The sequence below is a fragment of the Salmo trutta genome, chromosome 12, assembly GCF_901001165.1.
Source record: "Salmo trutta chromosome 12, fSalTru1.1, whole genome shotgun sequence".
In the NCBI taxonomy this organism is placed as follows: domain Eukaryota; kingdom Metazoa; phylum Chordata; class Actinopteri; order Salmoniformes; family Salmonidae; genus Salmo; species Salmo trutta.
In genome coordinates, this window is record NC_042968.1 from 15,357,525 (window position 1) to 15,371,360 (window position 13,836).

At 40.4% G+C, this 13,836-nt stretch overlaps 1 protein-coding gene across 1 annotated transcript; it reads left to right on the forward strand.

Annotated features, from left to right (window-relative positions):
• The first annotated feature begins 9,307 nt into the window (after positions 1–9,307).
• LOC115203004 (eukaryotic translation initiation factor 3 subunit J-A) lies at positions 9,308–13,806 on the forward strand. Its single transcript, XM_029767253.1, has 8 exons — positions 9,308–9,434; positions 9,574–9,665; positions 10,945–10,996; positions 11,247–11,338; positions 11,422–11,527; positions 11,620–11,796; positions 12,043–12,116; positions 12,375–13,806. Exons 1-8 carry the CDS (start codon positions 9,413–9,415, stop codon positions 12,504–12,506), a joined length of 747 nt encoding a protein of 248 aa, XP_029623113.1. The 5' UTR covers positions 9,308–9,412; the 3' UTR covers positions 12,507–13,806.
• The last annotated feature ends 30 nt before the right edge of the window (positions 13,807–13,836 follow it).

Consider the following 13,836-nt stretch of genomic DNA (forward strand, 5'->3'; position numbering starts at 1 on the left):
TGGCATGCCCAGGTGTATCCAGGATCCTTGCCCTGCCTGGCAGTCAGATGGGTGTGATGTGGCCCTGTGCTAGCTGGAGCTGTATGCTCCATAAGGACCAGAGCCAGGTATAGACTGACACACTGGGCAGGCTCAGCATTGGGCTGTTTCTTAGAGAGGAGGTGCCAACTATGTATGAATGAGGTCACTCTGAGACGTTTGTAATTACCCCTCTTTTGTTTGCCTGAGTTATTTTTGTATGGTTTGTGAACATGTATTTACATTCCACCAACATATTGTGTGTACCGCTAGTGTTTGTCAGAAGCCTATTTAGTCACCATTGAAATCCACTTTATATCTACGTGTTTACCTTTCAATTGGTGTCGTTTAGTCACTATACTCTGTCCGTGTTGTGTTGACCTTTGTCCAGGACTCACCAGAGGTGACTGGCTGGTTGGATAAGGTGGAGCCCCTGCTCCCCAGCACCCCTCTACTCAGTGTGCTGACCAGGGCTAGTCTACTGTTGACCAACAGGACCTTGGCAGGAAGACGAGCCTGGAACACTCAGCAGGTAACGTCTATGACCTGACTCCTGTCCTCTCTGCTCCAGCAATACCTGTGACCTGCAAGTCGTTTTCAAGGGGATACAATTCATGCATATCAGTATAGGAACATCTATCTATCCCTAAATACTTAATGATTTTATTCACCCAATGAAATGTAGAGATTTGAAAAGGATTTCTGAGTGTGTGTCTAAAGATGTCAGCATGTTACGCAATGTGGGTCTCCTGTGTCCCTGCAGAGGTGTGTGTGACACGGTCTTGATTAGATATTAAATAATGAACCGTCAGTAGGGAGGTCAGCCTGTTGTATAACCCCTGCCCTGACTGTTTAAATAGGCTGTTCTATGTTCTGAACACACACAGTGTATCTGTGACTGTCAACACACACACACCAGGTCCCAGCTGTCACTATGCGGTGGTGTCTCAGACGGGTGATGGCCCTGCTGCTAGCCTAGCGCTGGTCTGGTCTGTTTCACCACACTGGCCATGAAAGCTGCCCTATAGTCCCGTCTGTTGCTACTAATGGGCCTGAGGGCAGCCTGCCAGCACCATTAAATCACAGCTCCCTCATCCTGCATTTTTATGCACACTGTGAAGTGGCAAAGCACAACAATACCGTGCTACTGAATTACTACACACCTCGAAACACTCAAACCGTATTCCAAAACTGCAAATCACCTCTATAGCACTGCGGGGTATTCTCTCTCTGGCTGTCTCTACGTGTGTTGGGAGATGGTTTGTGATCAATACTAATGATCGCTTCTGGTTTCTTTTCCCAGGCTAAAACTCTTTTTAAAGAAGCAGTGAAGACCATGCCCAATCTTTCCACTGAGACGTTTCTGTGAGCGCATATCTATGTCAACATAGCTGCAGTTGATTTATTACTAACCTCTTGTGAATGTGCTCCCATTCATATTTGTAATCTATTTTGTCTCTATGGTTATACAGTGCCTTTGGAAGCATTGCTCAAGGTGTAAGCTACACAGCCCTGCGACAGCTCTTCCGGGACAAGCCATAATTTTCCTCAATGCGGAGTGTCCTTGCATTCATGAAAGAGCAGTCTGTTCCTCTCCATTCCTCACTGGTAGATGAGCAAATACTTGACCAAATTCCTCTGAGCCAGTTAATTGAGTTAACATCTGGCATGGTTCCACTGTTAGGTATAAAGATATCTGTTATATAAGCGTAACTAACGACCCTCATGCTTTTGTCTTGACTTACAGAAAAAGTGCATCAGCTGTACTACTTTGACTTCTTCTCTGAGCTGCTGGGAGAGCTTGGCGCTCAGATCGCTCTGGCCCTGCCGTGAGTCAGTCTTACTGCCATTAATCATCACTACAGATGGTTTGAGCATCAACAATGCATCACTGTCAACTTTGTGTGTGTGTTCCTGTGTGTGTGTGTGTGTGTGCATGCTCTTGTCTGTGTGCATTTGCGGGGTGAGCACTATTAAGAAGTTCCCTGCTGACATGATGGATACTTTCAGTGACTCCCATCACTTCCTGCTCCTACCCAGTACAAAACAGGATATTCTGGTGGACAAGATGGAGCAGAGACTTGTCAGTACCCTCTCCTGTACCCCATTACTGCCAACACATTAAGCCTGGGGTTTAACTTTGGTGTCTTCGATTTGAAATCTTTATGTTGAAAATAATCTACAGATATAAATTGAAAATGTTCTCTCCCCCAGGGCATGTACACAGGAGAGTTCACTGAGGATGAGTTCCGCTCACTGGGCATCATGGCGACCTATATAGAGGATGGGGTGTTTGTGCAGCTGGTGCCGAGCTTCTTTGTGGAGAGCCTGGAGTTCCTCAGAGTTCTGCTATAACAGCAGCAAGAGGGACATCGTCACACAGATCCTACAGGAGCCAGGCACCTTCGGGTACTGTAGCACCCTCTTAAACAACCACCCCACATCACAGCACACACCCCATTTAACCTTTCGTGCTAACTCCTCTGTTTCCTCAAGTCAAATGAAAAATGAGCCTTTTTGTGCGCTCTTAGCCCCGTTCAAAACTGGACCCCTGAGACACTCAATCAAGTGGACAGATGATTATTTTTCTTCCTTCCCAAAGAGATGCTGCAGCAGATTCCCCAGGTGTTTCCTGCTTTACTTTTCCCTCAGTCTTTAACACATCCATTTCCATTATTTATTCAAGGTCAGTTCCTTTGTAATTGATTTGACCATTGTCATGATTCATTAATTTGGGTGTCCTTAAAGTTATTGAGAGGTGTTACAATTGCTACACGACACCAGGAATCAGGAAAGGATGGATTTGTAAAAGAATCCTGCAGGTGTCCACTGACAGGACTCCTAGAGGTGTCCAGGTGCTATGCTGCCTTGGCCTGTTGGCCCCTAGTCAGGCTGATGACCCAGGGGTGTATAGAGAGGCTGTTTCTGAGTCAGCGCCGGTGGGAGTCGGGTGCTGTCGGAGCCCTCTGCATTCAGGGCCGGGACCAGGTTGAACAGACACAGCTGTTTGAGAGGCAGCAGTTAGTTCTTCAGTACTTCCTGTGTTTTCTCAAAGTGGGGCAGGTCACACGAGAGTGCCACTCTGTCTCACATTGAGACATCTGTCTTACAGTTGAAGTCTGAAGTTTACATACACCTTATCCTGATATAGTTAAACTCAGTTTTTCACAATTCCTGACATTTAATCCTAGTAAAAATTCCCTGTCTTAGGTCAGTTAGGATCACCACTTTATTTTAAGAATGTGAAATGTCAGAATAATAGTAGAGAGAATGATTTGATTTATTTCAGCTTTTATTTCTTTCATCACATTCCCAGTGGGTCAGAAGTTTACATACTCAATTAGTGTTTGGTAGCATTGCCTTTTAAATTGTTTAACTTGGGTCAAACGTTTCAGGTAGCCTTGCACAAGCTTCCCACAATAAGTTGGATGAATTTTTGGCCCATTCCTCCTGACAGAGCTGGTATAACTGAGTCAGGTTTGTAGGCCTCCTTGCTCGCACACGCTTTTTCAGTTCTGCCCACAAATGTTCTATAGGATTGAGGTCAGGGCTTTGTGATGGCCACTCCAATACCTTGACTTTGTTGTTCTTAAGCCATTTTGCCACAACTTTGGAAGTATGCTTGGGGTCATTATCCATTTGGAAGACCCATTTGTGACCAAGCTTTAACTTCCTGACTGAAATCTTGAGATGTTGCTTCAATATATCCACATCATTTTCCTCCCTCATGATGCCATCTATTTTGTGAATTGCCCCAGCAGCAAAGCACCCCCACAACATGTTGCTGCCACCCCTGTGCTTCACGGTTGGGATGGTGTTCTTCAGCTTGCAAGCCTCCCCCTTTTTCCTCCAAACATAACGATGGTCATTATGGCCAAACAGTTCTATTTTTGTTTCATCAGACCAGAGGACATTTCTCTTAAAAGTACAATCTTTGTCCCCATGTGCAGTTGCAAACCGCAGTCTGGCTTTTTTCATGGCAGTTTTGGAGCAGTTGCTTCTCAAGTTAGCGGCCTTTCAAGTTATGTCGTAATAAGACTCATTTTACTGTGGATATAGATACTTTTGTACCTGTTTCCTCCAGCATCTTCACAAGGTCCTTTGCTGTTTTTTTGGGATTGATTTGCACTTTTCGCACCACAGTACATTCATCTCTAGGAGACAGAATGTGTCTCCTTCCTAACCGGTATGACGGCTGCATGGTCCCATGGTGTTTATACTTGCGTACTATTGTTTGTACAGATGAAGGTGGTACCTTCAGGCGTTTGGAAATTGCTACCAAGGATGAACCAGACTTGTGGAGGTCTACAATTTTTTTCTGAGGTCTTGGCTGATTTCTTTTGATTTTGCCATGATGTCAAGCAAAGAGGCACTGAGCTTGAATGTAGCCTTGAAATACATCCACAGGTACACCTCCAATTAACTCAAATGATGTCAATTAACCTATCAGAAGCTTCTAAAGCCATGACATAATTTTCTGGAATTTTCCAAGCTGTTTAAAGGCACAGTCAACTTAGTGTATGTAAACTTCTGACCCACTGGAATTGTGAAACAGTGAAATTATAAGTGAAATAATCTGTCTGTAACCAATTGTTGGAAAAATTACTTGTCATGCACAAAGGAGAATTCCTAACCGACTTGCCAAAACTATAGTTTGTTTACAAGAAATTTGTGGAGTGGTTGAAAAACAAGTTTTAATGACTCCAACCTAAGTGTTTGTAAACTTCCGACTTCAACTGTAGGTAAAGGTGACTCTTTCGGTCAGAAGCATTCGATTTTGCAATGCATACGTTATTTTGGATTTGTGTGCCCATGAAAACTGTTTTTGCCCACAACATAAGGAGATACTAAATTATGTAGTTACACTGCATTTCTGAGATCACTATACAAAAAATTGTCCGACAGCTAGATCCAGGATTCTTACAGGGTTCAAGTGTAATTTAACTGATTAATGCTTAATATATTATGTAACAACAACTTACACTGCCATAAATGCAAGGACAGAAAAGTAATGTTTTATGTTACACTATTTTGGACAAATCAGTCAAGACACCAAGGTTAAACATACAGTAGGTTTAAATAAATGTGTGTATTTTTTTTACTATAGCTATGATCCCCCCTTATCTTAATTAACATAATGACATAAAAAAAATTGGCAGATTATTATTGATTACTTACGAACAGCTGTAACAAGTTGTCCAGTGTAGGAAATCCTCACTGGAACCCTAGTTTATAGAAAAACCCATATAAACCCTGGATTGAAGATTATGTATTGGCCAATGAGCGGCTTTGAAGCCACAGGTCGGCCATATTGGCACTCCCCAGAAGAATCAGTCTGCCAATGGAATTCAAAGGATTTCAATGAAATGTTTCAAATACAAAATTGCATGTATTTTTGTTGTTGTAGTGGGGACAATAAAATGTGTATTTTCTAAAATGTATACTTTAAGGGGAAACTAAACATCTATATATTTTATGTTAAGCTCACATAATATAATTTAAAAGTATGCATTAAGGTGACTAATAGAATAAACATGGAAAAATAAATGTAGACATGAATAAATGTATTTCTATTACTTCCAAAACATTTTTTACTATGATAGGAGTGCCAAGATGTGGGCGCGGTGGCTTCAAACACTATATATAATTCGCTGTAACTCACCTCTCCCCCTCCTGGCTGCAGTAGGCAGTTCTGTGGCTGGGCCATGTGAGGCTGGCCTGTTCAGAAGAGCAGCAATAGGCTTTAACGGGACTGCTGAGCCACAGCCTGGCTTTTGGACCCATAAGCTCCTGGAGCCCTGAGGTCTTCATTGAGGTTGGAGCACTGTGTAATGTACATGAACACACACCTTTTGTAATGTACATTACACGCCTTTTGTTGTTTTGCTACCACAAATATGTCTAGTGCCTGAAATTAGTTTCGACTCCTCTTATAACTGCAGCTGGCCTCCCAGATATGGCCATGTCATCTTTGGTGAAGGTTGAAGGACTTACACCATTCTGGCTGTAAGTGTGCGGATTCAAAATGCCTATGATTCAATAAGACATGTCAGTTTATCTTCCATGTTTTGTATTGCCACCTATCAAATTGTTGTTTTTCTTTGTGTTCATGTGAATTGTCCAGGTGGTATTTGACCTAGTTCTCCTATAAACAGCGCTTGCTTTTGTCACGTGTGCAGCTGACAGTGGTTGGGTAGTTACAGCTGACAGATATGTCTATTTTTTTTAACTAGGCAAGTCAGTTAAGAACAAATACTTATTTTCAATGACGGCCTAGGAACAGTGGGTTAACAGCCTTGTTCAGGGACAGAACGACAGATTTTTCCTTGTCAGCTCGGGATTCGATCTTGCAACCTTTCGGTTACTAGTCCAACGCTCTAACCACTAGGCTACCTGCCGCCCGAAATGGTGCTGAACGTCTGGGGTGACAAAACTGTTGACTTCCGTGGTAAGTAACTTTGACCAGCTGAAATGTTGCGAGTGTACACCATTTTCTTATATGATTTTCATATGTGTGGCGGCCTAGGGAAACCCTAGGAAACCCATATCGTGAAATGTTTATTTTTTTAAAGCTACATTGAACTAATACAATAATTATCTTCTGTCACCTCATCATCTGCAGGTAGTGAAGGCCTGGTAGGTTTTATAAAGTCTAGCTAATACACTGTGTACTTACCTAGCGTAATATACCTTGCTTTCTCCACATTGAAGATGCTCTCATCTCTCCATCCATGATGAGGTGACAGAAGATAATAATTATTGTAAAATAGCTAGCAAGAAATTGGCTGCGGCTCAAAAGGACAGATAATGACGTCCAAACCTACCAAGTTTTAGAATAGGATCTCAATTGCTTTGTTACCTAAAATCAAAATAATTCTGAACGGATGAAATTAAGGCAATACTGTTTATATACTTTGATCCCTTTTCATGTCATTTTGGCAGCGAACAGGCCAACCCACTGATCAAGCAACATCGGAAGAATGTGTGCACTTCTTTTATGAAGGTTCGCTCTGGCGTGGCCTACGGCTACTTATAGACAAAATGAACATCTGACCCACTTGTATTCATAACTACATTGTTTATTGTGAATGACAACTTTATACTATTATATTACTAACTATCTAGCCAATTATTATGTGTCTAAACCAGCCTGATTTCATTGATCTGTTGCGTGTTGTCTTGAATGTGCCAAGTCAACTGGAACACTCTCAGGCAAGTTTAAATTAGCGTTTTTCACATTGGGCACATTGCTGGCTAATGACAAAAAAACAGGGACATTTACATTACAATAAAGTAAAGCGTTTAAATAATCCTAAACAACCAAAATCTCAATTTCCAGATTCGGGCTTTTTCCCAATTATGAGGGCTCGCTATCCGACGGGTTCTCATAGTCAGCCTTACACGTTTCACTGAAGCTAACATTGTCTTGATCTTAGCAGAGGGTAATTAAATTAGATGCGTATTACGTCAGTACATACTTTCAGCATGTATATTTTCTAACTTTGAGTCTGAATAAGAAGAGGAATCAGGATCTAGTGGAAGAAGGACAGCTCAAGGTTTGAGGGAGTGTTGGATGTAGGATGCAATTGTATGCTGCTTTATTGTTGAGTTGATGTTGTTGACTTTGTCTCCATACAGTTAGTGTTGCTTTTGTGTTTGTGTCCCAATGCAGGCAGTTCATCCGGGCTGGCCCTGTGCCCTAGTCCTCTCTGTCACCTTCTGGGACTGCTGATGGTGCTGTTCGTTTCTGCTCTGTAATGGCCTCCCCTTCTGATGTGTAACCCCCTCACCCCCAATGGGCCACGAGGACTCTCTCCCACACAACTACAATGTTAAACAATACGTGTATTATATTTGAGTAGCCCTGCAAGGCTATTGTAATGGATGGCTATTTATTTATATCAAATTGGTCACATACACATATTTATCAGATGTTATTGCGGGTGTAGCAAAAATGCTTGTGTTCCTAGCTCCAACAGTGCAGTAATATCTAACAATACAAACAAATCTAAAAATAAATAAATGTATAAATATTAGGATGAGCAATGCCGGAGTGGCATTGACTAAAATACAGTAGAATAGAATACAGTATATACATACTACATACATGCGATGAGTAAAGCAGTATGTAAATGTAACAGTTTTGCTTCCGTCCCCTCCTTGCCCCGAACCAGGGACCCTCTGCACACATCAACAACTACCTCCCACGAAGCATCGTTACCTATCACTCCACAAAAGCCACGGCCCTAGCATAGCAAGGGGAACGTCACCGATTGAAACGCTTTAAGCGTGCACTCCGCTAACTAGCTAGCCATTTCACACCGGTTACATAAACATTATTAAAGTGACCAGTGATTCCATGTCTATGTATATAGGGTAGCAGCCTCTAAGGTGCAGGGTTGAGTAACCGGCTAGTGATGGCTATTTAACGGTCTGATGGCCTTGATAGAAGCTGTTTTTCTGTCTCTCGGTCCCAGCTTTGATGCACCTGTACTGACCTCGCCTTCTGAAGAGACATATTTGCTATTGACCTATTCTCTGAATGAAGAAAAAAATATTTCTGCATTTATTTATTGCACATTGCCGAGTTGTAGTCTTCAGTTTAGGCTGACAATTATTTTGTTAGGTTTAAGGTTGAATAAAATCTTATTTTAATGATTACATGTAATTGTTTTAAATGGAAAGTGCAGTGATGTTTTCTATTATTTGAGAATGAATATGTTTCTAAATTATGTTTTGAAATTCTTGTCTACCTGTAAAGTATTTTGGCAACAATTTACATGGTGTACTTTATAAAGGGTATGTTAATGGTTTATAAGTAGTCCAGTAGAATACTTTCTAAAGTTGTTAAGGGTTACCAATATTTCTGTAACACCAACATAATCTAGCCTATATAACACTCATTGCAAATCCTTTTGGGGTTTTTATTCCAAGTATTGTAATTGCTGTGAGTTTTGTGTGAATACTCATGCATGTTTTCTAATAAAGAACTTCTACATTGTATTCCTTTAATTTCGATTTTTCTTTTGTCAGCAAAATGTTTAGCTGAAATATGTTTAACATGGAGCTGTCAATCATCTCAGCTTCGTCTACATTTCCTAAACAAAGTGGCAGGGTCACGGTGTTTAAATTACAGATTATGCCTTTAATGAAATATTTAATATTAAAATGTAAGATTGAGGGACAGTGCGATTTTTTTTTTTTTTTTACTCAATAAAAGGCATACTTTTCCATGAAGGGGCTTTCCTTTCTTGAATATTTTTTTTAATTTTTTTTAAGGAGAGCAGCAACTCCTAGCATTGCAGAGCGGTAAAGCCTCGTTGTCTACTCTCTCCATCTGCTTTGCTGCTTTCGGTTCAGAGTTCTGTCAAACCCGCTCACACACACAGCCAAGATGGCGGATGCCGACGATTGGGGTGAGAAGAAAGTTAGAAATGATTTCGTGCGACAGCTATATTTATGGTTTTGGGATAGATGTATAACATTGTGATTGATAATAGCTCGTTTTGAACGTTTAAGATAACTGTTAGTTACCATTACAATGTGTATTTATAGACGCTGACAACTTCGAGCTGGACGTCGCGCCGATCAAAAAGGCGGTAGTGCTGGACAAATGGGAAGGCGAAGACGAAGATGAAGATGTGAAGGTAACCAGACAACTAACTAGCTAGCTAGTTACATGATAAAGGCCATATTTAAGGTCATAATTAACCCATTAGTTGTGTCTAACACAACACGCCTTGCTAGTTAGTCTGTGGACATTAGCTAGCTAGCCGCCAACTAGCATAGCATTATCCACGTTTCTAGCTAGTTAGCCTTAACCGATATATCTTAGCTAGCTCGATATTGTACAAGCTGTGAGGCCGCACATGTGAAACTGTCAGCGTGTGTCACTTGGTTGGAGCTGAGCATAGACTCATTCTCTGGCACTTGTTTTTGAATTGATCTATGTTGGTTCCTTTTTGGGGGGGCTAGTTAGAAGCTAGCTAACGTTAGCTACTGAACTAGCTTTTTAGGTTAGCAGCTAACTTAGCAAGTTAGGTCTGAACTAATGTGTTGACTGGCTAACTTTAAGATAAACAGTAATCATAATCTGACTGCGATTGGTCATTGAAGTCAGTTCAAGGCTTTGTTATGCATTTGATAAATATGCACTTGAATGTAAGTTAGCTGGCTATAACGTTAGTTGCCAACGTCAATCTTCCCTGATGATATTATATGACTGAATTGAGCCTTACTACTAGATGCTTCCAACTATGACATATGCTAAACGTAAAGTGTATTTTCCAGAATCCTCAACAGACTTATCCCGTTGACTCATTTTCACCATGCATATCTAGAAAGTCAACCCGAACGTATAGCGTTACTGTGGGATCATACAGCTGTGGAAAAGGCTACCAAAGCAGTTTCAATTGTTGACAATCGATCCTGTCGAATATAGGTAGTGTTCAAGTCATATGGTGTATTCATGTCCCTAAAACAACACTTGATCAGTACAGTAGGCCTGCAGCTGTTTTTTTTATTTGAAACCTTTATTTAACTAGGCAAGTCAGTTAAGAACAACTTATTTACTTACAATGACGGCCTACACTGAGAGAAACGTTCTGTGTTTTTTTGGATAAGACTTTGTCTAGGTACTTGTCTTATTCCCTTATTAGGGCCTCAGTGGATATGAAACATTTGCCAAATATTGGTTGAAATCCTTTACATAACCACATTTCGTGATATTGTGGCTGTGACTGGTTCTGACACGTCTTCTGATATTTGATAATGCAGTTGGTCTCGACCTCAGATCTTGTTGATTTCCTTGAAAATTAAGTCAAGACCTACTCTAAACAAGTCCCAGAACCAACCACTTAACTACCCAGTAGTTAACTACCCCTCGTCACATAATTTGACTCATTCCTGTCTGTTTTCCTTCTGCAGGATAACTGGGATGATGAAGAGGAAGAGAAGAAAGCAGAGGCAAAGAAATCAGGTGCAGAAATATACAATTTACAACCAATGGTTTGAGAAAGTAGTGGCTGCAGCCTGTTGTCATATAATATGCTGATCTGCACATACCTGTATATACTTTTGTGAATAGATCACAAACATTTTCCTGCATCATACTGGCTGCTGCCTTTTCTTTTTATTATCGGATACTGGCTGAAAATGTGTACTTTCAACTTGATTTGATGGTGGTTTCTGTTCCAGGGGTTTGCTGTAACGTTGCTTTTTTATTTCAGAGGCCAAAGTGTCTGAGAAGAAAAAACTGGCCGAAAAAATAAAGGAGAAAGAAAACCGGCTAAGGAAAAAGCAACAAGAGCTGAAAAAGAATGTGAGTTTTGGAAATGTTGGATTAACCTTACAGTTCTGAATATTTTCTCTCCTATGAATCCTTTACTTTTTTCTTGTTGATAGTTGGATGAAGAGGAAGAGCTTACACCTGAACAACAGCTAGCAGAAAAGTTGAAAGTCCAGAAGATGCAGGAGGAAGCAGACTTGGAGCTGGCAAAAGAGGCGTTTGGTAAGTTCCTGGAATATCCTGTCAGGTTTAACCCACTAGCCGGCCATACTGTTATTGTGTGTTCTCATTAGTATTTGTCCTTGTCATTTCAGGAATTTCAGGGGGTAGTACCACAAACAATGTTTCTGGAATTGAAGCCATGTGCCCGTCTTCTAAAGAGGACTTCACAGAGTTTGAAAAGCTCCTGAAAGTGAAGATATTACAGTATGAAAAATCTGTGCATTATTCAAGCTTCTTGGAGTCGTTGTTTCGAGAGCTTTGTATTTCATGTGAGTTCAACATCCTTCATGAATTAAGATGCATGAAACATGCTTTATTATTTAGTGTTTTAGGTTTGTGCACTTATTACTTTAAAACAAATGCCAAACTACATGTCATAAATACCTCATGTCTAGATATGTTTATATACATAAGCCATTCAACAATGGTTTGACTTGACATATTTGGAGTTCACTAACATTCAGGCTCAACCATTGTATTAACGTGTCTAAGCTGAATGTCCCGTTTCTACACAGTGGAAGTTGAAGACTTAAAGAAAATCAGCTCTTCCCTGACAGTTCTACTTAATGAAAAACAGAAGCAAGAAAAAGTAAGTTGTTGACCGTCTTATTCATGCTGAACAAAAATGATGTCATCCTTCTGGAGTTTTCATGAATAGTAGTTCTCGTTACGTTCAGTGGAGGGAGCCCTCTACCAGTACCTCCATATTGCATTTCATTGGACTCTGCTCAAGGAACTAACTTACACCCTGGTTTCCCCATTTACATGAATATTCACTCAATTCACTTTGAAGAACACCAAGTGTTTATTTGTAGCAATGATTTTAAGTTTTGTTTTGCTTCCACAGGCAATCAAAGGCAAAAAGAAGAAGAAAGGAGTTGTACTTGGTGGCGGTATGAAAGCCAAGGGGAAAGATGACCTTGCAGACTATGGAGAATTCGATGGTGGCTACACCCAAGACTTTGATGACTTCATGTGACGACGGCTATATCCCCACTGCCCTTTCACCCTTTAACCCTCAGAAATGCAGCTGTACTTCTCATGCTATCCGGTGTCATCCTGGAAAAACCTGAACAATGTGTCGCCCTTTCATTTTGCTTCAATGATCCGAGGGACTATACAGGGAGCATCCAGTACCAACACTTCTGTTATTACATAATGAAATGGCCTTTTCTCTCATTCAGCCTCCAAACTTCATAAAGACACAAAACACAGTGAAAAATACTTTACAAGCTGTATGTGATTTGTAGAGCACGTTTTTGATTTAGAGAAATTATATGCTCATGTCAAATTCCAGTTGCTACTGCAGCGACATCTAAATAAAATTAGGTTCTATGCAAATTATTTCACCCAGAATGTCTATAAATATAGGTATTTCACTTTACCTGTCGATGGGTTTCTTACAGGAAAGTATATAGTATCTATAACGTTGGTTGCCAAATACACATGTTATCTTTATCCATCGAAAGTTGCGTTCATGCTTTGAAACTGACACTACATGTTTAGTAGTTGGAGATTTTACAGGGGGCTTATGCATTCACTGTAAAAATGGATAGACAAGTGTAATGCATTTTAGAGTTGGGCTGTATCTAGATTTTCATACCATCATACTGGTCCTGTACGCTCAAAACACATTTTAAGCGGCAGGGATTTATCCAGGAGGGACTTGATTGTCTCTGCTGTAACCAAGAAGCTTGATCTTGCAAGCTAGCCACTGATCTAGTAAGTTAGCAAACCAAATGTATAGCTGGAGATAATTTATTTGGCATGTCTAAGATAGTTGTTGTTCGAAGAAGTTGTATTGAATATCATACCGTCTTTATTTCAAAATTATATGGTTTACCGCCCAAGCCTAATTCATTTTACCATAGATGTGACTCAAACCTCATGGCCATCCTCTGGATACATCTCTTGAATATCCTTGAACAGTTGAAGAAAGAGTGATTTTAGTTAATTTGTGTGCATGACAAATGGAATTTGCTCATCAATTACTACTAATGCAGATAAAATTGTGATCTGGCATGTTCTCACACAACTGGTCTCCTTAACATTGCTTCTGCAGGCTTGTATCAAGTGAGACGAGGAGGGGGTTTATGGGCTGACCTTAGTGTCTTCATACTGGTAGAAAGGGACATGTTTGATCCTATTTTCTAACATTTGATAGTTTTCAAATTGTTAAGGAAATTGGAAATGGTGTACAATATACCATAAAAGATGACCAGCTCTTCAGTGTTTTATATGCATCTAATTTAATAAAATCACTGGTCGAAATGATAAATGATCCAATTTCTTGACTTTTTTTTTTAACC